The sequence below is a fragment of the Dermochelys coriacea genome, chromosome 1, assembly GCF_009764565.3.
Source record: "Dermochelys coriacea isolate rDerCor1 chromosome 1, rDerCor1.pri.v4, whole genome shotgun sequence".
Taxonomy (NCBI): domain Eukaryota; kingdom Metazoa; phylum Chordata; order Testudines; family Dermochelyidae; genus Dermochelys; species Dermochelys coriacea.
The window spans coordinates 160,435,430-160,459,598 of record NC_050068.2 but is presented as its reverse complement, the minus strand read 5'-3'; the positions used below and the strand labels follow the sequence as shown (position 1 = coordinate 160,459,598).

The following is a 24,169-nucleotide window of genomic DNA, read 5'->3' as shown; positions in this document are numbered from 1 at the left end:
ACCTAGGAGACTGGGTGAGAAAAAAAATCTCAATGTAGTAAGATAGCTTTTAAGTTTTAGATGCATTTTCACTTTTATTTGCTTGTAATCTATTCTACCTTCACTCCCTTCTATTTAGTATCACTTAATCCATGCACTTCAATTAATAAACTTGTTTTACCTCAACTATAAACCCCTTAAATGCTGTGTGAAGAGAAAGGGTGTAAATTATGGCTGTCAAGCGATTAAAAAAAGTTAATTGGGCTGCTAAACAACAGAATACTATTTAATTATTTTGATGTTTTCTACATTTTCAGATATACTGAAAATTAAAATACTTTAATATATATAAATATACTTTCAATTACAACACGATAGTGTACAGTGCTTACTTTATTTTTGATAAATATTTGCACTGTAAAAAATATAGTCTCAATTCACCAAATACAAGTACTGTCGTGCAATCTTCCATGACAGTTGAACTTACAAATGTAGAATTATGTAAAAAAAAAATGCATTCAAAAATAAATCCATGTAAAACTTTAGAGCTTACAAGTCCAATCAGTCCTACTCTTGTTCAGCCAATTGTAATGCTGCCCACTTCTTGTTTACAATGTCACCTGAAAATGAGAACAGGTGCTCCCATGGCACTGTTGTAGCTAGTATTGCAAGATATTTATGTGCCAGATGTGCTAAAGATTCATATTTCCCTTCATGCTTCAACCACCATTCCAGAGGACATGCATCCATGCTGGTGACAGATTCTGCTCAATAACAATCCAAAGCAGTGCAGAGAGATGCATGTTCATTTTCATCATTTGAGTCAGATGCCACCAGCAGAAGGTTGATTTTCTTTTTTGGTAGTTTGGGTTCTGTAGTTTCCACAGGAGTGTTGCTCTTCTAAGACTTCTGAAAACATGCTCCATATCCCATCCTTCTCAGATTTTGGAAGGCACTTCAGATTCTTAAACTTTGGGTCGAGTGTTGTAGCTATCTTTAGAAATCTCACATTGGTACCTTTGCGTTTTGTCAAATCTGCAGTGAAAGTGTTCTTAAAACAAACGTGCTGGGTCATCATCCAAAATTGCTATAATATGAAATATATGACAGAACATGGGTAAAACAGAGCAGGAGACATAAAATTCTCTCACAAAGAGTTCAGTCACAAATTTAATTTACCTCTCCCCCGCCCCCCCCCCCCTTTTTTTTTTTTAACAAGTGTCATCCGCATGGAAGCACATCCTCTGGAACAGTGACTGAAGCATGAAGAGGCATATGAATCTTTAGCGCATCTGGCATGTAAGTATCTTGCAACGCCAGCTACAACACTGCCACATGAATGCCTATTCTCTCTTTCAGGTGACATTGTAATTAAGTGGGTAGCATTATCTCCCGTAAATGTAAACAAACTTGTTTTGTTGGCTGAACAAGAAGTAGGACTGAGTGGAATCGTAGGCTCTAAACTTTTACATTGTTTTGTTATGCAGTTATGTAACAATCTACATTTGTAAGTTGCACTTTCATGATAAAAAGTGCATTACGGTACTTGTGAACTGAAAAATACTATTTTTAAAGTGCAAATATTTGTAATCAGAAATAAAGTGAGCACTGTACACTTTGTTCTGTTGTAAGTGAAATAGATATATTTGAAAATGTAGAAAAACATCCAAAATATTTAAATTTCAGTTATTCTGTTTAGCAGTAAGATTAATCACAATTTTTTAAATTGTGGTTAGTTTTTTTGAGTTAATCGCATGAGCTAACTGCGATTAATCAACAGCCCTAGTATATTTACACCAGTTAATAAGCTGTGATGTACTAACAGGACAGCAAACTTGTTGTCTTCTGTGAATGCAGTGAAAGGGGTTGTGCATAGAATTGAAACATCTCTTAGAAGCTTAGGGACTGGACTTCACTAATTGTTACCTGGTAGGCAAAGTCTGGGTTGGAAATGTCATGCGGATTTTGCTGGGTAAAGAAGAGAGGCTGGCATGGTAGGGGGCTGACGCAGCCTACTCACCAGCAAAACTCACCCTTACTGAGGGAGAGAGATAACACAATGGCTCACAGCTCTGTGTATCCCCAGAAGCGTATTATAACTTGGCAATGGCAATATAGTATTATCTGTATCTTCATCCTCAGAGTCCAATTCCAATACTTGCATACCTTTAGCTAAAGTCAGTGGTTCTCGTATCTGTTCTTTCCAATGGATTTTGTAAAATGTTTCCTCAGCCTCCCTTCCTACTAACTTTTTCTTTGCAATTTCTGCATCTAAGACTCTTTGCTAACTTTATGAACTTTTTCAAAATAGCCATGAATTGGGTCAAGTAGTCCTCCACCTTAATTCATGCGGAAATATTTTGTCCTAAGTCACTCTACTCGTTCAGTTCAGTTGCACTCCAGCCAGCCAGATCAAGAGACAGTGTAATGGACTAGACAGTTTGATTTGAATTGCCAAACTAACAAACTTCTGAATCTGAGAATTCCTCTTCTTGGTTTGCTAAACAAACATGTAATTTTCATAGCTAAACAAAGAATAGGCATTCCCAGATTCTAAAGTTTCAGTTTCTACTTGAGGTAGCCTAGACAATAGCATACAGCTTTAAATTGACACTTTTTTGTTTTTAGTTCCTATAATTAAAATTAAGCGGACTATATTACTGCAAATTTATTACCAATTTGCTAAATATTTCAGTTTTTCGTTAGTCTAGTTTTAATAATTTTATTTTTCCCAGATTGACAGTATTTACTCGTGCCAAATCCTAAACTAGTTTTCCCAAGTAAATTGCCAACCCTGCCCATCTTTGATGTTTTAGAGGAAAGAAAACAGAATACATCAAGGAAAGGGAAGGGGAAATTCCCTTTTGACCCCTGCAGCTGACCGAATGAAGCCCTGAAGATGAGATTTTAAGAACATAAAACATTAACTGGAAGGAATCCCAAGGGCTGCTGCCACACTCAGAGTCTCACCAGCACAGGCAACACCATCATATAATCCCACTCAATTTTAATTATATCAACATTCCAATTGGTCAACCCAGGTATGACTGCAACTGGACACTTGGCAATTAAAAAAAATCCCGCTCTATCCTCACCTCCAGGAATCACATTATTCACTCTGAATATATAATTAAAGTATCAATCAGTACATGTTTCTCTCAGTTTTTCAAAGAAAAACAAAATCCAGTAAACTGACTTCTGTACGAGTTACATGAGTCACTGAAGTCAACCCAGGGGCAAGAAAAGCAATGTCCTTTTATAACCAAGATTTTATTGGCTCTTGTTTGGTGTTCAGTACATAGACACACCATGAACAATTTGTATAATTTTTTATTCTTGTATATTTTTACTCTTAAACCATTATTCCAGTGATTTTTCATCTTAACCTGTGTTGACAAACTGCCCTTTAAAATTGGACATGATGTACCAGTATCTTGAATACGGTCATGTGAAGTTAGATCTGTTATACAGAAAGTTCCACCTATTTAGGTCTTGCCTATACTTGCAGCACTGCAGGAGCACAGCTGGAGTTGTGCTGCTGTAACACTTAGAGAAGATGCTACCTATGTCGACAGGAGAGCTTCTCTTCTCCGCCTCCCCGAGCAGCAGTAGCTATGTTGATGGGAGAAGCCCTTCCATTGACATAGCTCTGTCTACATTGGGAGTTCGTTTGGTATAACTACGTCGCTTAGGAAGGTGGATTTTCCAAACCCTTGAGCAACATAGTTATACTGACCTAAGTCTGTAGTGTAGACCAGTGCTCAGTAACATCACACTCACCACATACAATAAAGGCTTCCAATCTTTCACAGCACAGTTACAAAGTTATTGACAAAAATAACACTACCACTACTAAAAATAACAGTCACAGATAATACACAATTCTGAAAGGGAGATCCAACACCAAGGAGAAGTTTCATTACAGAAGTAACTCTATAGATACAGTGGATATAGATGAGTAAAATGTTAAGACATTTTCAAAGTTTGATCCGTGTCATGCCTCACTTAACAGGATATAAAAACTGTCCCTCACAGCCTATGGAATGTTAAGTGTAATCAGAAGTTCAAAGCCTCTCCCTAATCTAACATTCCATTAATTTCTGGCTACACAGAAAACAGACAACCAGTATATGATTTTACATCTTTAAAAAGAAAAGCATTTACACTTATCTAATTATGTTAATTAAAAAAAAGGGATGTGGTAGGACTCCCTCCTTTTTAAAAAAGTGTGTTTTCTAGAACTACTAAAAAACTTGCATTTACAAAATAGTTGATAAAAATATTCCTCTGAATTGTACAAGGAAGGTAGGTACTGGGACCACTGATAAAAGGCTTGGTAGAGATATTACTGAGACTTGGCTTCTTTCTCTCTCGCTGCATCAGACCCTGGAACCTGAAAAAGGGGAGGAGAAAGAACATTTAGTATAACAGTTTCCTGAAATTCTCAATGTCTTAATTCACACACAAGATCTAACAGTAAAAAAAGTATGGTAGCTTCAAAAGGATTTAACAAATCAGGTATATTTTAGAGCAAAATTCATGATCAAATGTGGAAGATAAATGATATACTCATTCATTAGCCCGTTCGTTTATAAACTGACCTCCTCCCCCCACCCCGATGGATAGGGAAAAAATAGTATAAACTGTATGACCCCCTTTCATAAGCTGACCCTATATTTCAGGGGTTAGCAAACTTTGGCTCCTGGCCAGTCAGGGTAAGCCACTGGCCGGTCGGGACGTTTTGTTTACCTGGAGCTGCTCAGCTCCCTGTGGCTGCAGTCTGCAGCTCCCATTGGCTGGGAATGGCGAACTGCAGCCACAGGAACTGAGGGGCTCCATGCCTGCAGACGCTCCAGGTAAATGAAACGACAATGTATTAGATATTCAATGCAATGATTTCAGAGTTTAAAATCATCAAATTTTGGTGTAGACCCATTTATAAGCCGACCCCCGCTCTTTGATGTATCACTTTTTTAGAAAAAATATTCGGCTTATGAACGAGTATATACGGTATTTTTTAAAGTCTTCACACATTTTGATTCATGAGCTTAACCAATCATTAATGAACTGGTCTCAGTCCCCTTTGATAACGTTCTACAACACAAATCAACTTAAAGTGAAATGTAACTGGCTCAAATTTTAGGAAGTCTGCTCATCATATTAGGAATGTAAAAGGTTAACTGGTAAGAATTAGTTTTACCCGTTAACCTGTCTTAACTGTTAATCCCGGAGCAGCGCCAAAGCGGGCCCAACCATACTGGCCGAAGGAGCCCTAGCCCCAACCGCGCTGGCAGAATCAGCCCCAGACGTTTAAACAACATTTTTTTGTTTAAACGGTTAGCTTTTTAAACAGTATTAATGATTCTAGAATGCATATGAGGAAGTGATGTAAAGCAATTCCAGCTCAAGACAGGCTTGAAGGTGAAGGATTTTTTAAAAAAAGGAGCCCATTTCATTAACTGATGCCTTTAAAGGTCAAAATACTTCAAGATTTAATGAGTACTCTCTCTCATACTAGGAAGCTTAGATCCTGGGAAATAGCATATCTTTAGAGAAGCAAATGTTTGAATGTGTTACTCTACACTGCACTATTTGCATTGTTACTTTAACTATTTCAAGATTCCTAACATGTTTTAAGACAAAGTGATCATGTCACAGTATTCTTGAATTTAGAAGTCTATCTCTGCAAATATTTAAATATCTCGACTGAGTAATAGTGGCAGAGCATCTAGATCAGTGGTCTCCAATCACTTTTTGAATTTAAGGATCTACCCCGTCCCTTCCCTGAGGCCCCACTTACTCCACCCCCGACTCTCTCCATTGCTCGCTCTCCTCCATCCTCATTCACTTTCACCAGGCTGGGAAAGGGGGTGCAGGGTCAGAGAGTTGGGATGAAGAAGGGGGTATGTGGTGCTGGCTCTGGGAGGGGGCTCAGGGCTGGAGGTGCAGGAGGAGTTATGGAGTGCTGGCTCAGAGGAGAACTGGGGTGCGGGTTCCCACCAGGCAGCACTTACCTCAGGCAGCGGCACAGCTAAGGCAAGCTCTCTGCCTGCTCCGGCCCCACACCACTCCTGGAAGGGGCCAACGCGCCCCTGCAGAGGGGGAGACGTGGCTCCGCGTGCTGCCCCTCTCTGCAGGCACCTCCCCCACAACTCCCATTGGCCACAGTTCCCTGTTCCCGGCCAATGGGAGCTGCGGGGGCGATGCCTGCAGAGAGGGGCAGCGTGCAGAGCTATGTGCCTGGCCCCCCGGGCAGCAGGGGCTCATTAACCCCTTCCGGGAGCAGCGTGGGGCCGGAGCAAGCAGGGAACCTGCCTTAGCAGCAGCCCTGCTGTACCACTGGAGATTGCAATTGATCAGTTGGTGACCTCTGGTCTAGATCAAGCCAGTATTTTGTCCCTTAACTTCAAAATAATGAATTCATACAAGCTTAGAACACAAGAACGGCCATACGGGGTCAGACCAATGGTTCATCTAGACCAGTATCCTGTCTTCTGACAGTACCCAATGCCAAGTGCTTCACAGGGAATAAACAGAACAGGTAATCAAGTGATCCAATGCCCATTCCCAGCTTCTAGCAAACAGTCTAGACACACTTCAGAGCATGGTTTCGCATCCCTGCCCATCCTGGCTAATAGTGATTGATGGACCTATCCTCCACGAAGGTATCCAGCTCTTTTTTTGAAAGAATACATCAGATAGATAAATTTATGCAGTAAAAATGCAATGAATATTATCTTTAAATAGGACTGTCAAGTAATTAAAAACATTAATAATGCGATTAATCACAATTAAACAATAGAATACTATTCATTTAAATATTTTTTGGGTGTTTTCTACATTTTCAAATCTATTGATTTCAATGACAACACAGAATACAAAGTGTACAGTACTCTGTTTATATTTATTTTTGATGACAAATATTTGCACTGTAAAAACAATTTTTTAAATTCACCTCATACAAATACTATAGTGCAATCTCTATTGTGAAAGTTGAACTTTAAAATGTAGAATTAGGTATAAAAAACCCCGCATTCAAAATAAAAATGTAAAATGTAGAGTCTACAAGTCCAATCAGTCCTACTTATTGTTCACCCAATCGCTCAGATAAATAAGTTCGTTTACATTTGCAGAAGATAATGCTGCATGCTTCTTGTTTACAATGTCACCTGAAAGTGAGAACTGGCATTTGCATAGCACTGTTGTAACAGGTGTTGCAAGATATTCACATGCCAGATGCGCTAAAGATTCATATGTCCCTTGAAGCTTCAACCACCATTCCAGAGGACATGCATCCATGCTGATGATGAGTTGTGTTCAATAACGATCCAAATAGTGCAGATCGAAGCATGTTCATTTTCATCATCTGAGTCATATGCCACTATCAGAAGGCTAATTCTCTTTTTTGGTGGTTTGGGTTCTGTAGTTTCCGCATCAGTGTTGCTCTTTTAAGACATCTGAAAGCATGCTCCACTCCTCATCCCTCTCAGATTTTGAAAGGCACTTCAGATTCTTAAATTTTAGATAGTGTTGTACCTATCTTTAGAAATTCCATATTGGTATCTTCTTTGCATTTTGTCACATTTGCAGTGAAAGCGTTCTTAAAACGAACAACACATGCTGGGTCACCATCCGAGACTGCTATAATACGAAAGATATGGCAGACTGCAGGAAAAACAGAGCAGGAGACATACAATTCTCCCCCAAGGAGTTCAGTCACAAATTTAATTAACGCATTCTTTTTTAACGAGCATCATCAGCATAGAAACATGTCCTCCGGAACGGTGACCGAAGCATGAAGGGGCATACAAATCTTTAGCATATCTGGCACATAAATACGCTGTAAAGCTGGCTACAAAAGTGCCATGCAAATGCCTGTTCTTAATTTCTGGTGACATTGTAAATAAGAAGCAGACAGCATTTTCTCCTATAAATGTAAACAAACTTGTTTGTCTGAGCATCTGGCTGAAGAAGAAGTAGGGCTGAGTAGACTTTTAGGCTCTAAAGTTTTGTTTGTTTGAGTGCAGTTACATAACCAAAAAAAAAATAAATCTACATTTGTAAGTTGCACTTTCACAATAAAGAGACTGTATTACGGTCATGTATGAGGTGAACTGAAAAATACTATTTATTTTGTTTATCATCTTTACAGTGCAAATATTTGTAATAAAAATATATAGTGAGCACTGTACACTTTTTCTATGTTGTAACTGAAATCAATACATTTGAAAAGGTAGAAAAATATCAAATATTTAATAAATTTCAATTGGTATTCTATTAACAGTGCGATTGAAAACTGCGATTAATCGTAATTTTTAATCGCACAAGTTAACCGATTAATCAACAGCCCTACTTTAAAAGGAATATAGTATATCAATTGAATTTATTTAGTGCTGATGAAAGGTTTTAGAACAGCAGCAGAGAGCAAGATCCTATTTATTCACAATACCAACAGAAGACAAGGAGAGACATATTACAAGTGTCCTTATACCATTTACTAATATGACTCAACCTGATCTGGAGTAAGCTTTTCTAAGAGCAAGAAGGTACTGCACTCTCCATGTCCATTTACAGTCCTCTGTCTCTCCGCTGGAGTTACTGAAAGGGTCAATTTTCTCATCAATTCGTCTCACACAGTTACTGATCAGCAGTAACACTTTGTCTACAACAGGGTGTTCAAATTCTGTGAAGTGGGAGAAACTATACTTAGACTTGTCTATGCACAATTTTTGTGCCTTCTCTTTTTCTTCGAGCGATATCCCTTATGGGTGCTCCACTGTAGGTGAGCAGAAAGCAGTGCCCCAATTGGAAGGCTGGGGCTTCGGAGCAGCATTTACTGCAGATGATAGGACATCATGTCCAAGAAGAGCGTCTGCTGTGGCGTTGAGTAATGGCGTAGTGACAAACAAAAGTATATGTTGATGCCCACGTGGTTGCTTTGCAAAATGTCAGTAATGGGGACATTAATGAGAAAGGCAATGGAGATGGAAAGCAAGCTGGTAGAATGTCCTCTAATTTCAGGAGGAGGTTATTGATTGTGTAGTTGGTAGAATAGATGTATACACTGCAAAATCTACTTAGAAAGGCACTGTTTAGAGATGGCTGCGCCGCTGGTAATTGAAAGAAATAAACATGGTGATTTTCAGAAAGGTTTAGCTCTGTCCAGGCAGAAAGCGAATGCTCACCTGACTTCTAGAGTGTGCAGTGCTGCCTCCTGTTGGTTGCTATGAGGCTTCAGAAAGAATCAAGGAAGGTGAATAGGTTGATTCAGATGGAAAGATGATGGAACATTGGGTAAAAATTTTGATGTGGACGTAGCATAACTCTGTCATTATGACAAAGTACATATGGGGGATATGCCATAAGGGCCACAATTTCGCTGACCCGTTGGGCAGAGCCGATGGTAACAAGAAAAGCAGATTTAATTGATAAACGTAAGAGCACATTTCCCTTGGTTCGAACGGAGGTCTAGTTAGAGAATGGAGGATGAGGCCGGGGTCCCAGGTCAGATCTTGTATGTGAAGATAAAGATTTTGGAGATCCTTCAGAAAACGTTTTGTGAGTGCGTGTGTGAAAATGGAATGGCTGTCCATGTGGCAGTGAAAAGTGGTGACAGCTGCCAAATGCACCTGAATAGAGCTGATGGATAATCCTGATTGTTTAAGATGTAATATGTAGTTCAGGGTAAGTGGTAGTGAAGCACTTACTGCATTGACCTGATGGGAGGCGCACGAGCATTGGAATCTAGTCAGTTTGTGAAGGTAAGTGTACCGAGTCATGTCATGCCTGCTCTTCAAAAGTACCTGTTTAACTGTGTCCAAACAAGTTATTTCTGAATCCCAGAACGAGGGAGAAGATAGGCTTTGAGGTGGAACATTTGTGAAATGGGATGCAACCCGCTTCCTGTGAAAGGAGCCGTGGAGATGGATGGATAGATCAGTTGGCATACTATCATGTGAAGGAGGTAAGTATACTACATCTATTGTGGCCAAGTTGGAGCTTTAAGGATGACATGGGCTCAGTCCCCCTGTATCTTGTGGAGTACTCGAAGCAGAAGGGGGAAAGGAGGGAAGGCATAGAATAGTGGTTCATCCCATGTGACGAGGAACACATCTCCCAGAGAGCCATGTCCCAGTCCTGCTCTCCAGCAGAATCTGTGGTGGGGAATCCCCAGCAGTTGAAGATGAGCTGAAGGATTCATGTCTCCAGTTCCCACTCGTGGTTGAGCAGGGGAAGATTCTCCTATGATGAATCCGCAGTAGCGTTCTGGTATCCAGGGAAGCGTGTGGCTGAAATGACTATGTTGTGTTGGATACACCATTTCTATAATTTCAGTGCCTCCTAGCATAAAGAGCAGGACCTCACTCCATCTTGCCTGTTGATGTAAAACATGCAAGCGATATTGTTCGTCATGATTCTTGATGGTGCGACGTGCAAGCAGTAGGAGGAAATGTCAGCAGGCACTGCGGACCACTTGTAGCTCTAGGAAGTTGATGTGTAGGGTGGATTTGGCTAAGGACCATCTGTCCTGCATTGTATGATTGTGAAGGTGTGCTCCCCAACTGATTAGGGAAGTGTTGATTGTTAGAATCATAGTCAGCACTGGTTAGAGGAAAGGAACCCCAACACAGATGCTCTTGGGCTGTGTCCACCAGAGTAGTGAGTCCTTGACGCTCATTGGCGTCATAAGTTTGTGGCGGCTATCTGTGAGGGACATATACTGTATGGAGCCATGTCTGAAGACATTGCATGTGCTTTACTGCGAAAGTGGTTACTACCATGTGGCCAAGCAGTTGGAGCCACGTTCCGGCAAAGATCTGGGAGCAGGCTTGTACCTTGGATACAATATCCACTACGGGTGAGAATCTGATTCATAAGAAGGTCCACTGTCATCCAGACGAAGCGAAGAGCGTCTGTTTTAGATGGAGTCTTGAGGAGACTAAGTTGCAGGGTCATCTAAGCATCGAAAGATGACAACGCCTTGTTTCCTGAGGTAGGCAGCAATGACTGCAAGAACTTTGGAGAATACACGAGGGGCCACTGACAGTCGGAAAGGCAGTATCTTGCACTGATAGTGGTTGAACGGTAAATCGGAGAAACTGTCTGTGGGCAATGTGTACTGTGATATGGAACTATGTGTCTAGGAGGTCAAGGGCCAAGAACCAGTCCCTGTATTCCAGTCCTGGGATAATGGTGGAGAGGGTAACCATCTTGAAGCATTGCAGTTCAATGAACTTGTTTAGGTTTTGATGGTACAGGATCAGCTACCAGCCGCTGGGATTTCTTCTGTATCAGAAAATAAAAGGAGTAGAAATGCTGTCCTTTGTGTTGGGAAGGGACCAGATCTATGGATCCCAGCTGCAGAAAAAATTTCTTCTCATAGAATGGATTCATGGGAAGGGTCCCTGAGGAGGGATGGGATGGGAAGGGAAGGATAGATAGGAAAGGGATGGAGTATCCTTCCTTCCTCCCTCCCTAGAACCCACTTGTCCAAGGATTAGGCTCCATGATGGAAACAAGGGAGCTAACCGGTCGCCAAACTGGTGGGATATCAAAGATGGTTAATATGACTGTAACAAGGGGAGGCTTCTTGGGGCCTCAACTACACCTTCAAAATTGTTGCTTGGCTGGAGGTGCATTAGAGATAGCCCCTTGAGAAGTGATCTGTCTGCATTTGGTAGGGTACTTCTGTTGTTGGTGCTGAGTGTTATAGTGTCGCTGGGGAGTGTACAGCAGTGGTCAGGATTGCAGGGGAAGATGATACTTCCCCAGATTATCTCTTTGGTGCTGGTGTGTAAATGCAGAGAGATCAGAGAGCAGCTCGGGAGTGCAGGGAGTCATCCATACTCTCCACAAATAATTTGGGCCCTCAAAAGGGTAAGTCTTCTGCTGTGGTTTGTACCTCCTTAAGAAACCCCAAGAGGTGTAGCCATTACGCGCACCTCATGACTACAACGTTGGGAGAGAAGTGCGGTGGTATCCTCGGAGTCTAAAGAGGCTTGTTGTAGAGCTGTACAGGCCAAGAGATGTCCCTCAGATTTAAGCACCTGGGATTGTTCTTTCTTAACTGCAAGCAGGTTGGCAGAGTTCCTCTATCTTGGAGTAGTTGAGATAGTTGTACTTGGCCATAAAGGCCTCGTAATTCAATATGCAAAATTGGAACGTGACAGATGAATAAGCATTGTGTCCAAATAATCTAATCACTTCCAGCCTCTGTCCTGATGCGTAGATTGAGGTTGTTATAGTCATCCTTTTTCTTGCACCGCATTAACTAGAAGGGAATTGGGAGTGGGATGCAAGAAAAGAAACTCCGTATTTTTTGTGGGAACATAATACTTTTGTCTGCCCATTTGCAGGTCTGAGGGATGAATGCCAGTCTGCCAGAGCAGGATCGAGAAGAGTCTTGTTGATAGGTAGGACAATTTTTGCAGAGGAACATACGTGCAGGATATCAAGTAGTTTAAGCTGCTCATCTTTTCTCTTCCTCCAGAGGAATTTGGAGGGAGTCTGCAATCCTAAGAAATAGTTATTGAAAGTGCCTGAAATCATTAGTAGCAGTAAGGAGTGGGGACATGACTGGGGAAGATGATGAGAAATGTATTGGTGGGGCTTTGTCTTCCTGTTCCTTCTGCTGGTACTGGGGGAGGCTCGATCTCTGGTGGGCAAGAGATCGATGGAGAAGGCAAAGGTGCAAGTCTCCGACTTTGCTCCCTGGGATGCTTCCTGAATTGTGCCCTGTACATGGGCCAGAGGTCTCAATATGGCAGGGAGCAAACTATGGGGTTGCCTCCCGATGGTCGACACCAGGGTTGTGGTCCAGGTCTGGATTGCGCATAGTGAAGATATGTAGATGAAGTAGTTTGCTCCCGTTTGGAATAAGAGCGTGATGAAGCACTCTTCCTCCTCCTCGTCGCTGGGGAAGGGAGATGCCATCCTTGGAGGAGAAAGGGAGGAGTATTCCAAGTACACAGAGGAGGGTGGAAGCAGGGGGAGGTAGTGTCTGAGGAGAGGTGACTGAGGTACATCAGATACAAGCAGGTCTTTAGTAGTATCTTAATTCCTGTGAAGGAAGGACCACCATTGGTACCCGTGCACAATTTGGTGCCAAAGGAGAGATGCATTCCCTTCACTTGCCAGTAGGTGGAGCTGAAGATTTACCCAGCACAGAGGACTTGCTGGCACTGGCGGAGGCCTTGCTCTCTGCTGACTGTTTTGTGGGTGCCATAGCTCCTGAATATGGTCTGTCTTGGTCTCCAGAGCCGAAAGACAGTGCCAAGGGGTGCAGGTCTGCTCAGTTAGGGTCTTTAGACGGTTGTTTTGTGCTGGTGCCGGAAGTACTCAGATGGGCTGGGGAGCTATGTCCCCTGTCAGAGGATCTTCAGACAACACACTTCATGGGGATGGTGTTCTGGCAGGCTATGCCTCAGACTATGGTGAGGATGTCCGTTTCTTCTGGTCAAAGATTAATTTTAGAGGGACACAGGGAATGAGGCTTGGCAGACAACCTGACAGAGTGAGATGGCCACATGGGGAGAGTCTGTCATTGGGTCTGATGCTGGATGTAGTGATTTCTCCTTGAGAAGAAGTCTTAACTGAATATCCTGGTCTTTTCTGGCCCTGGCAGTCAAGTCGTGGCAGTGGGAATACTTTTGTCGGATATGTCCCTCTCCCAGGCAGCCAATGCACTGTGGGTGGCCATCCGTTACCAAGAATTCAGTCCAGCAGGAGATGCATCACTTAAAACTGGGAGATCCAGGCATACGGTTGAGGGAAAAAGCTTCCCAAATGGGAAGCAGAAACCTAAGCTATGAAGTAACAATAAAAATAAAGCAAAAACAACAATTTTTTTGATAGAAGAAAGCAGTAGTACTAACTACACTCAACATGTCTACACTTAGTGGTAGATCAGCACTGCTGCAATTGATGCAGCAAGTGCATCGATTTAACTGTGATGCAGCGATTTTAACTGAAAACACACTAAATCCATGGGAGAGCACTCACCCATCCATTTGTGTACTCCACCTCTCCGAGAAGCATAAGGGAAGTCCACAGGAGATGCTCTCCCATCGACAGAGCATAGTGTAGCCACCGTGGTAAGTGGATACAACTACGTCTACTTCAGTTACGTTGTTCACTTTAACTGAAGTTGCATAACTTAGATCGATTTATCGCAGTAGTGTAGACCAGCCCTAAAACTGACAGGTAAGGTACCATCTACTGAAGGTAAAGGAGATCCGCTAGCTCTGTGTGTGTGTGTGTGTGTATATGCACATGTCCCGCTCATAGCGCGACAGGGGGAGGTGCACATGTGCAGTTCAATGGGCACTGCTGAAGATTTCCGATCCCAGGCACAGGGGGCACTGCCACATCTACAATGGAGTACCCATAGGGACATCATCACTTGAAGAACAACAGTTACATTCAACAAATACTATTTCTGACCTTGGTTTGGCCATTTTCAGATATTAATCAATGTGCATGCTCAGTTTTAATAAGCAACAGCTAGGTGTATAATTGCAATTATCAAGTTATTTAGAAAGTAAGTATTGAGCCTACGGACACTAAGTCAGATTAACATCCCACTGAGATGAACGAAGCAGTTGACATTTCAGACAGCCTGAAAATAGCTCTAAAAAGTCTTCTTTGAATTTGCAGCAGTTATCCTTCTAGAGTATTTCTTTGCAACCATGAAGACTAGAAACTATTAGAGATTTTCAGATCAGTCAGAGGACAAAGCCACTGAGGCTGGTTGAAAATTTTCTGTCAGCTATTGGGAGGGGAGGGTGTTGGTTAACATAATGGAATTTTTGTGAGATGTTTCTCACTTTCTGCAGAAAACGTTGTTTTTGACTAGTTGTAGCACTTCATGGGTTGTAGTTTGCTCCTTGTGTCCTCACTCTTCCATGGGCTGGGACCCCAGATACACATCTTCCATAATGCACCAGTCTCCTCTCTGAATGAGGTCTGTGTGCAACGTGAAGTTCCTGGCCATTGTGCATTATGGGAGATGTACTCCAGCTGGGAATCACAGCCCAAAGAGATGGGGCACATGAGGAGCAAACTACAACTCCCATGAGGCTCTATTGCCACATTTGGCTGAAATCTTTTCATTTTGAGTTTTTACTGAAAGCTATATTCAATGGAAATTGAGTTATGAAAATGTCTCATTTTTCCACAGGAAAAGATTCAAATGAATTTTCACACCAGTTCTGGTAGCTATATATCTTCCATTAAAGTTAATAGAACATGCCTGGCTAAATCCCCTAGGCTGCTATGAAAATCTCAGCAACATACATTTATATCTTAGATTTTGCAGAAACTAAATCTGATGTTTGATAGATGTTTAGATTAACTAGTGCATTACATTATATGAACTCTTCATAATCAAGAGCTAATTTTTTGTCTAGGTTAAGACTAAAGCTACTACTATACCTCCACACTGTTAATTTCTCCATTTTCTGCAGGCAAGTTGTCTTTTGTTTCTTCTTGATTAGTCCCCTCAATCTGTTTTCCTTTTGGTCCTTTTTTCCCCTTTGATTGAGCTTTCCTGTCCTCAGATTTATCCTACAATTAAATGAATGTAAGAATTTAGATCACCTTTTAAAACAGGTTGGTTACTAATTCTCAATATCACAAAAAAACCTCAGAAACTATATGCTCCATAACCAGTGAAGGAGGTTTCCATAGATATATAGGAAAAAAATTATCTCCGTACCAGAAAGAAGAGAGTGTCAAACTGGGATCAAAAACTAAAATATTTGTAAGAAGGTTAGTAGTGGTTTCTCAGACCCTATAACTACCTCCACACAACCACTATACAATTTGATGAATGGCAACCTATTTGAGAGGCTTAACACTGAGGAAAATACATGCTGGAAGACAGAAGTGAAATGCATTGGTAGAATTGCACAGAGACGCTTGCAAAGTCCATGACTTTTCTATGCTAATATTGTAACAAATAATAATTAGGGCTGTCGATTAATTGCAGTTAACTCACACAATTAACTCAAAAAAACCCCCTAAACATGATTAAAAAATTAATCATGATTAATTGCAGTTTTAAATCGCAAAGTTAAACAATAGAATACCAATTGAAATATATTAATATTGGATTTTTTCTACATTTTTTATATATTATATTATATATACACACACACACACAGAGTATTCTGTGTTCTAATTGAAATCAAAGCGTATATTTTTTATTACAAATATTTACAATGCAAAAATGAGAAACAAAAGAAATGGTATTTTTCAATTCACCTCATACAAGTACTGTAGTGCAATCTTTCTGCCGTGAAAGTGCAACTTATAAATGTAGTTTTGTTACATAACTGCACTCAAAAACAAAATAAAACTTCAGAGCCTAGAAGTCCACTCAGCCCTAATTTTTGTTCAGCCAGTTGCTCAGACAAACAAGTTTGTTTACATTTACAGGACATAATGCTGCCCATTTCTTAGTTACGTCACCAGAAATTGAGAACAGACAGACATTTTCAGTGCACTTTTGTAGCCAGCTTTGCAAGATATTTACGTGCCAGATATGCTAAATAATGCCGCTTCATGCTTCAGACACCATTCAAGAGGACATGCTTCCATGCTGATGATGCTCGTTAAAAAAATAATGCATTAAATAAATGTGACTGAACTCCTTGGGGGAGAATTGTATGTCTCCTGCTCTGTTTTACCCGCATTCTGCCATATATTTCATGTTATAGCAGTCTCGGATGATGACCCAGCACATGTTGTTCATTTTAAGATCGCTTTCACTGCAGATTTGACAAAACATCCAGAAGGTACCAATGTGAGATTTCTAAAAACAGCTACAGTACTTGACCCAATGTTTAAGAATTGGAAGTGCCTTCCAAAATCTGAGTGGGACAAGCTGTGGAACATGCTTTCAGAAGTCTTAAAAAAGAGTAACACTCCGATGCGGAAACTACAGAACCCAAACCACCAAAAAAGAAAAATCAACCTTCTGCTGGTGCATCTGACTCAGATAATGAAAATGAACATGCGTTGGTCTGCACTGCTTTGGATTGTTATCGAGCAGAACCTGTCATCAGCATGGACACATGTCCCCTGGAATGGTAGTTGAAGCATGAAGGGACATATGAATCTTTAGTGCATCTGGCACACAAATATCTTGTGACGCTGGCTGCAACAGTGCCATGAGAATGCCTGTTCTCACTTTCAAGTGACATTGTAAACAAGAAGCAGGCAGCATATCTCTTGCAAATGTAAACAAACTTATTTGTCCGAGCGATTGGCTGAACAAGAAGTAGGACTGAGTGGACTTTCAGGCTCTAAAGTTTTACATAGTTTTATTTTTGAATGCAGGTTTTCTTGTACATAATTTTGCATTTGCAAGTTAAACTTTCACGATAAAGAGATTGCACTACAGTACTTGTATGAGATGAACTGAAATTATTTCTCTGCGTTTTTTACGGTGCAAATACTTGTAACCAAAAATATAAAGCGAGCACCGTACGCTTTGTAATCCCTGTTGTAATTGAAATCAATACATTTAAAAATGTAGAAAATATCCCAAAACATGTAAATAAATGGTATTCTATTATTGTTTAACAGCATGATTAATTGCAATCAATTTTTTTAATCGCCTAACAGCCCGAATAATGGATGGTGCTTCTGAAATAGAAGGACTAAACACATCAAGCTTTTATCCTCTTTTTATAATTTAATGGAAGAAGTTTAATAATGCATTAAAATGTTTTCAAGAGCACATTCAACAGTCATCTGACATAGGTTTTATATTTTTTTGCCCAAACCAGTATGGTTAAGCTAGAGGTTTCTTCCAACCCAATGGAAATAATATTTTCTTTAAAAAAAAAAAAACAGTACAAACTTCCCGTACAAACTTCCCAACTTTATCATTTAGTTGCATTCTAATGAATGCTTCAGCTGATATCCACGGTTTGAAAATATTTAATATAGCAATATGGAGTTAATATAAAAATTTTATTGATGCCATTAACTATAATGAAATAGCAGATTAAGATTGCTTGTTTTTAGACAAAAGGACTAAGGAATTCACTGTTAATAATGCTGTATTAGTAAGAAAAGAGGCAAAGAAGAGGATGTAATGCCTTCACTTATCTAAAGGATAGACTTCTTAGTTAGAACACTACTATACTTCAACACTTTGCACAGCCATTTATTTGTAGAACAGTATTATGCAATAAGAACAGGATTTATCAGGCAATTGTTATTATATATACAAATACTATAAGTAAACCACAAAGGATGGGTTTCTAGACACAATAGCTAAGCGAATGAACATATTTATTGGGAATATTAGCAAAATCTAAGACACACATTTAACCATTCTTCACAGCTTTCCTACTTTTTCATTTAAAACATTCAATATTATATAAACTTAATCTAAAAAGCTTCTATACACCAAATCTTCATGCATCTTTCTAAAATAGAGATCCAGAGACGAGTCATTTTTTTAATTTGAAGATTTATTAAATCATGTATAATGGGTAAAATTATGGATGATAACCCAAATAGACTGTCTCAGTTCATTTGCATACTGCAAGCCTACTGGTTAGGACCGTCACATATAGTCATATTTCCTTCACAAGTACATTTACAGAAAATACTGTCAGAACACTAAATTATTTCACAGCTGTAACTTAAGAACTTTATTTTACATAACCAAGATTAAATTCACTAGAAAATGGGATATTTTCCCTATTTCATGTATGTGTCTATATATTACATAGAATGGTCTTCACCAGATGAACTATAGGAGCGCAGCTGCATCAGTACAGCTGCACAGATACATACCCTGAGTTAATAATGAATTCAATACAAGTCCAAAAACCATTTTGTAAAGTTAAACTAAGAATTTCTATGCAGTCTTTTAAAATGCAAGTATACACACATTCCCGTTCACGTAGCAATAAAGACATGAAATATTTTTATATGTAGTTGCCCTTTGATATCAAAACAAATCAACACTACTAAAACACACAGACAGCTCAGCGGCACAGGAGCCAGCAAAGAGAGCTGTAAACAGGGGAGTTTGAGTGGGAGTTCTGTTGGAAAAGTGGGTGGTGGCGGTGTTTTTGTGTGGTTTGTGGTTCCCAGATTAACAGGACGTAGGTGGGAAGGCTATGACAGATACAGAAGCAGCTGTGGGAGTGACTTCTGTAGTGGAAGACACAATGAGGATGACTGGATGTGGAAGCTGTGGTATGTACATGATCCTGGAGGGGGGACCTGGTAAGTTTTGTCTGCATGAAATGCCGTCTGATAGAGCTGATGGAGGAAAAGATCCGAGGTCTGGAGATGCAGGTGGAAAGTCTGGTTGAGTTTAGGAAGGGGTTTGAGCAGATGATGGAGAAAAGACATGAGGTATCTGAAAGGAAAAGCTCAGACTTGCAGATGGAAGCAGGGCTGGGGAATTCTGAGGGGAGACTGGGTGAGGAAAGTGCTCAGTGGAAGCATGTGACTAAAAGAACCAGGCAGAGGAAAACACAGGCTAGTGAAGGAGAAATAGAGCTCAAGAACAGGTTTGCAGAATTGGAAAATGAAGAAGGGGCTCAGCAGGTAGTCGCTGAAGGTGCAAGGGCAAGGAAGAAGAGAAGAGCGGCTAGTCCTATAGGAAAAGGGGAAGAGTCAAGGGAGACTACACCAAATATGAGCCCCAGGAGGATACAGGATGGGTTGAAGAGGATTACAAGGGAGAATAGGAATGGAAAGAACTTGCAGCCAGAGGGAACAGGGGACAGACTGGAGAACAGCACTGTCACCAGGAAAAGACAGGTCCATGTGATCGGGGACTCTTTACTGAGAAGAATAGACAAGGCTGTAACCAGAGCTGATCCAGAGAATAGAAATGTGTGCTGTCTTCCAGGTGCTAAGATATGGGATGTAGACCTGAGGTTGAAAAGGATCCTAAAGGGAACAGAAAAGAATCCCCTAATTATCCTTCATGTGGGAACAAATGATACGGCTAGATTTTCGCTGAAATGTATTAAGGGAGACTATGCTAGGCTAGGGAAGACGCTTAAGGAAATCGAGGCTCAGGTGATCTTTAGTGGGATTCTGCCTGTTCCTAGAGAAGGGCAACAAAGGTGTGACAAGATTATGACTGTCAACAGATGGCTTAGGCAGTGGTGCTATAAGGAGGGCTTTGGGATGTATGGCCACTGGGAGGCATTCATGGACAAAGGACACTTCTCTTGGGATGGACTTCATCTGAGTAGGGAAGGAAATAGACTTCTAGGATGGAAGCTGGCACAACTGATAAATAGAGCTTTAAACTAGGAATTTGGGGGAGATGATTGGGAGATGTCCAGGTAATCTCCACGCCAGATTTTAGCATTGAGAGGGAAGAAAACAAAGTAAGAAAAGATACAGCCATGCGTAGGAGAATGTATATTAGGAGGAAGGGCAGTGTGGATACCAGTCTAATACGTTATACTGGCTGTAGAATGACTGTGTCTAATAGGTACAGAATGTGAGCAAGGTCAAACAGCAAAAATTAAGATGTTTGTACACCAATGCAAGGAGCCTAGGTAACAAAATGGAGAAACTAGAGCTACTGGTGCAGGAAGTGAAACCAGATATTACAGGGATAACAGAAACATAGTGGAATAGTAGTCATGACTGGACTACAGGTATTGAACGGTATGTGCTGTTTAGGAAAGACCGAAATAAACGTAAAGGTAGTGGAATAGCATTGTATATCAATGATGAGGTAGAATGTAAAGAAATAAGAAGCGATAGAATGGATAAGACAAAGTCCGTCTGGGCAAAAATTACGTTGGGGAAGAAAACTAGTAGAGACTCCCCTGGGATAGTGCTTGGGGTATGCTATAGACCGCCGGGATCTAATTTGGATATGGATAGAGCCCTTTTTAATGTTTTTTAATAAAGTAAATATTAACGGAAAATGCGTGATCATGGGAGACTAACTTCCCAGATATAGACTGGAGGACCAGTGCTAGTAATAATAATAGGGCTCAGGTTTTCCTAGATGCAGTAGCTGATGGATTCCTTCATCAAGTAGCTGCTGAACGACTAGAGGGGATGACATTTTAGATTTGGTTTTGGTGAGTAGTGAGGACCTCATAGAAGAAATGGTTGTAGGGAATAATCTTGGTGCAAGTGGTCATGAGCTAATTCAGTTCAAACTGAATGGAAAGATTAACAAAAATAAATCTGCAACTAGGGTTTTTGATTTCAAAAGGGCTGACTTTCAAAAATTAAGGAAATTAGTTAGGGAAGTGGATTGGACTGAAGAATTTATGGATCTAAAGGTAGAGGAGGCCTGGGATTACTTTAATTCAAAGCTGCAGAAGCTATCGGAAGCCTGCATACCAAGAAAGGGGAAAAATTCATAGGCAAGAGTTGTAGACCAAGTTGGATGAGCAAGCATCTCAGAGAGGTGATTAAGAAAAAGCAGAAAGCATACAGGGAGTGGAAGACAGGAGGGATCAGCAAGGAAAGCTACCTTATTGAGGTCAGAACGCGTAGGGATAAAGTGAGACAGGCTAAAAGTCAAGTAGAGTTAGACCTTGCAAGGGGAATTAAAACCAATAGTAAAAGGTTCTATAGCCATATAAATAAGAAGAAATCAAAGAAAGAAGAAATGGGACCGCTAAACACTGAGGATGGAGTGTAGGTCAAGGATAATCTAGGCATGGCCCAATATCTAAACAAATACTTTGCCTCAATCTTTAATAAGGCTAAAGAGGATCTTAGGGATAATGGGTAGCACGACAAATGGGAATGAGGATATGGAGGTAGATATTACCATATCTGAGGTAGAAGCGAAACTCAAAACAACTTAATGGGGGGCCCAGATAATCTTCATCGAAGAATATTAAAGGAATTGGCACCTGAAATTGCAAGCCCATTAGCAAGAATTTTTAATGAGTCTGTAAACTCAGAAGTTGTACCGTATGATTGGAGAATTGCTAACATAGTTCCTATTTTTAAGAAAGGTAAAAAAAAAGCGATCCGGGTAACTACAGGGCTGTTAGTTTGACATCTGTAGTATGCAAGGTCTTGGAAAAAATTTTGAAGGAGTAAGTAGTTAAGGACATTGAAGTCAATGGTAAATGGGACAAAATACAACATGGTTTTACAAAAGGTAGATCGTGCCAAACCAACCTGATCTCCTTCTTTGAGAAAGGAGCAGATTTTTTAGACAAAGGAAACGCAATGTATCTAATTTACCTAGATTTCAGTAAAGCGTTTGATACTGTGCCACATGGGGAATTATTAATTAAATTGGAAAAGATGGGGATCAATATGAACACTGAAAGGTGGATAAGGAATTTGTTAAAGGGGAGACTGCAACGGGTCCTACTGAAAGGTGAACTGTCAGACTGGAGGAAGGTTACCAGTGGAGTTCCTGGAGAATCAGTTTTGGGACCAATCTTATTTAATCTTTTTATTACTGACCTTGGCACAAAAAGTGGGTGTGCGCCAATAAAGTTTGTGGATGACACAAAGTTGGGAGGTATTGCCAATTTAGAGAAGGATCCGGATATCATAAAGGAGAATCTGGATGACGTTGTAAACTGGAGTAAGAGTAATAGGATGAAATTTAATGGTGAGAAGTGTAAGGTTATGCATTTAGGAATTAATAACAAGAATTTTAGTTATAAGCTGGGGACGCATCAATTAGAAATAATGGAGGAGGAGAAGGACCTTGGAGTATTGGTTGATCATAGGATGACTATAAGCTGCCAATGTGATATGGCTGTGGAAAAAGCTAATGTGGTTTTGGGATGAATCAGAAGAGGGATTTCCACTAGGGATAAGGAGGTTTTAGTTCCATTATACAAGGCACTGGTGAGACCTCCTTTGGAATACCGTGTGTAGTTCCGGTCTCCCATGTTTAAGAAGGATAAATTCATACGTACATTCTTTGGAAGTTCTGATCTCAAGATAGATAACTTGGTAAAAATAGTTGTTTGGAATCCATCTCATGAGTGCACATTGCTACCTAGGTGCTCCCTGGAAGCCAGGTAAGTTAAAAGCAGCATCTAAATGAAATCTGTCCTAGATCCAGCTGTATCATCAAACCAACGGGACATTGGTGTGTCGACCAAGGCAGACAGGGACAGTCTGTGTCATTCACAGGTGCGTCTCACTCACCTTTGCTGCGGCTGCTGCCGCCGCCGCCTTCTTTGGTTTGGGCTCGGCTTTGGCGGGGGTAGGTTTCTGGAAAGAGAAGCAGGTTTAGTGCTCGCCACACACACGGCGCCTAGGAAGGGGCAGCCGGGGGATGTCTATACTTACAGCTGACAGGCGCGCAGACCGCCTCTTGGGCTAGAAGGAGAGACAGAGACAGCGTGAGAGTCGGATCCCCGCCCCGCCCCGCGCCCGCCCCGAGGAGCCCGCGCAGGGAGCCCGGCCCTTACCTCCTCCCGCGCCTCCGCTTCGGCCGCGTTCACCTGCAAACGAAGACGCACAGGGGAGTGAGCGAACCAACACGTGCGCAAGCGCGAAGCCCCGGTTTCCTCCCCCTCCCCAGGGGCGGTCACGGCTGAGGAACGTCAGGACACACGCCCCCTTCCCGCCGCCGCGTTCGGATTTCGAACCCCGAGCGCCGTCGCGTTCAACGGCTACAAAAACATTCGAGTGACGCAGCAGCCGCGGGTCGGGAGAAGGGCCGCGCGGTGGCTCAGCGCCGAGACAGGCTGGCGGGTCCGGCCGGCGAGCAGGGGGGCGCTGATGCTCCGGGCGCCGTTTGACCCAAAGCCCCCTGAAGCCAGTGGCAGGCGAGCCCGGCGAATTTGCGGGGTTAGCCCGGCACCGCAGCGTCCGGTCGGCGGCTCGGTGCTGAGGGGAGCGGCTTCAGCCCGCACCTTTCTCCGCGGCATGACGCGCGGTGGTTCCGACCAACAACTCGCTGGTCCAGCTGAGGTCTCTGCTGCTCCCCGCGAGCGGCTGCTGCCTGTGCGTGAATCTTCGTCTCGCTGCGCAGTGGTGGGAGCTCGCTCGCCCGCCCTTCCCCCATCCCAGCAGCGCCAGCGGTGCTGCAACAGGATCCAGCCGGATTAGCAGGGAGGGGGCGCGTCCCATTCACTGGCGGCCGCGCACGCCCATTGGGCCGAGTCTCCCGCGGGGCTGCTTTCGAAGTCCCTGGGCGGGCCCTGTGGCTGACTCCAGGGCGTGGCCCATCACTCCGGCGAGGGGGGAG

General features: G+C 41.8%; 1 protein-coding gene across 1 annotated transcript; it reads right to left on the bottom strand.

Annotated features, from left to right (window-relative positions):
- Window positions 1–3,228: 3,228 nt before the first annotated feature.
- HMGN1 (high mobility group nucleosome binding domain 1) lies at window positions 3,229–24,140 on the bottom strand. Its single transcript, XM_038398065.2, has 6 exons — window positions 23,835–24,140; window positions 23,388–23,420; window positions 23,266–23,295; window positions 23,122–23,187; window positions 15,412–15,543; window positions 3,229–4,372 (listed from the first exon to the last, which is right to left on the bottom strand). Exons 1-6 carry the CDS (start codon window positions 23,847–23,849, stop codon window positions 4,325–4,327), a joined length of 324 nt encoding a protein of 107 aa, XP_038253993.1. The 5' UTR covers window positions 23,850–24,140; the 3' UTR covers window positions 3,229–4,324.
- Window positions 24,141–24,169: the final 29 nt, after the last annotated feature.